The 1,137-nt window shown below is 62.7% G+C and overlaps 1 protein-coding gene across 1 annotated transcript; it reads left to right on the top strand.

The window, feature by feature from the left end:
- The first annotated feature begins 97 nt into the window (after positions 1 to 97).
- On the top strand, positions 98 to 868 carry LOC108779008 (short-chain fatty acids transporter-like). The gene has a single exon (XM_018546339.1). It carries the CDS (start codon positions 98 to 100, stop codon positions 866 to 868), a length of 771 nt encoding a protein of 256 aa, XP_018401841.1.
- The last annotated feature ends 269 nt before the right edge of the window (positions 869 to 1,137 follow it).

Below are 1,137 nucleotides of genomic sequence, written 5' to 3'. Positions count from 1 at the left end.
GATCGGGGTGCTGCCGGTCTCTGAGACCATCTTCAACCCGTGGAACATTGGGATCACTCTGGTGGGTTTGGTGGTGATCACGCTGCTGATGCCGATGATGCGGCCCAAGAGGAATGACGAGATTATCGAGATCTCTGACGAGGCCATGGCCGAGTCCATGGCCGACACGACCGCTGCCCCTGTCGATGCCGCACGGGGCGGGGGAGGCAGCCTGGCGGTTGCTGAAGGGTCCGGAAAGACCTTTGGTGAGCGCCTCGACGAGGCTCGCATCCTGAGCCTCCTTCCTGGTGCTGCGCTCGTCGTCTACCTGGGGCTGTACTTCGCGCGCAGCGGTTTCAACCTCACCCTCGATGTCGTCAACTGGACATTCCTTGCCCTCGGTCTGCTGCTCGCGCGGTCGCTGGGACACTACGTCAAGCTCGTGGGCCAGGCGAGCCGAACGGTCGGCGAGATCGTTCTCCAGTACCCCTTCTACGCGGGCATGGCCGGCATGATGGCCGGGACCGGCCTGGTCTCGGTGATCAGTGGCTGGTTCATCGACTTCGCGAACGCGAACACGCTCAGTTTCCTAGGCTTCGTCTCTGCCGGACTGGTCAACATCTTCATCCCCTCCGGCGGTGGCCAGTGGGTCGTCCAAGGCCCTGTCTTCATCGATGCCGCGCAGAGCCTGGGTGTTGCCCCGTCGAGGGTGGTTATGGGCGTCGCCTATGGCGAGTGGAGCAACATGATCCAGCCCTTCTGGACCATCCCGTTGCTCGCGATCGCGGGTCTCAAGGTCCGCCAGGTAATGGGCTACACGTTCGTCGTGTTCGTGGTGTTCTTCTTCGTCTACAGCGCCGGGCTATTGCTTGCCGGCTCCGGAGCCTGACCCGCGCCGAAGGTAGCCAGCCCGACATTGCAAGTCGTACCGCACAATCTTGGCTTGTTGCCAGGAAGGTGACAGTGAGGCAGTCGTTGGGTGGTGGGTCGATGTGACTGACTCGCCTCCCCGGAAAGGGACTCAGTAGGTGGATTCAATTGGTCGTGAGACGCTGGTGCAGTTCGAAGGCGTTGCGCTCCACGCGGTTGCGCAGCAGCATTCCGTCCTCGCGCACGTCCCAGACCGCGGTACCGGTCAAGTGCACCGGCGTACCGTCC

Source organism: Cyphomyrmex costatus, unplaced genomic scaffold (genome assembly GCF_001594065.2).
Source record: "Cyphomyrmex costatus isolate MS0001 unplaced genomic scaffold, Ccosl1.0 scaffold5452, whole genome shotgun sequence".
In the NCBI taxonomy this organism is placed as follows: Eukaryota; Metazoa; Arthropoda; class Insecta; order Hymenoptera; family Formicidae; genus Cyphomyrmex; species Cyphomyrmex costatus.
The sequence above is the reverse complement of the archived record's forward strand: the minus strand, read 5'-3'. Positions and strand labels throughout refer to the sequence as shown.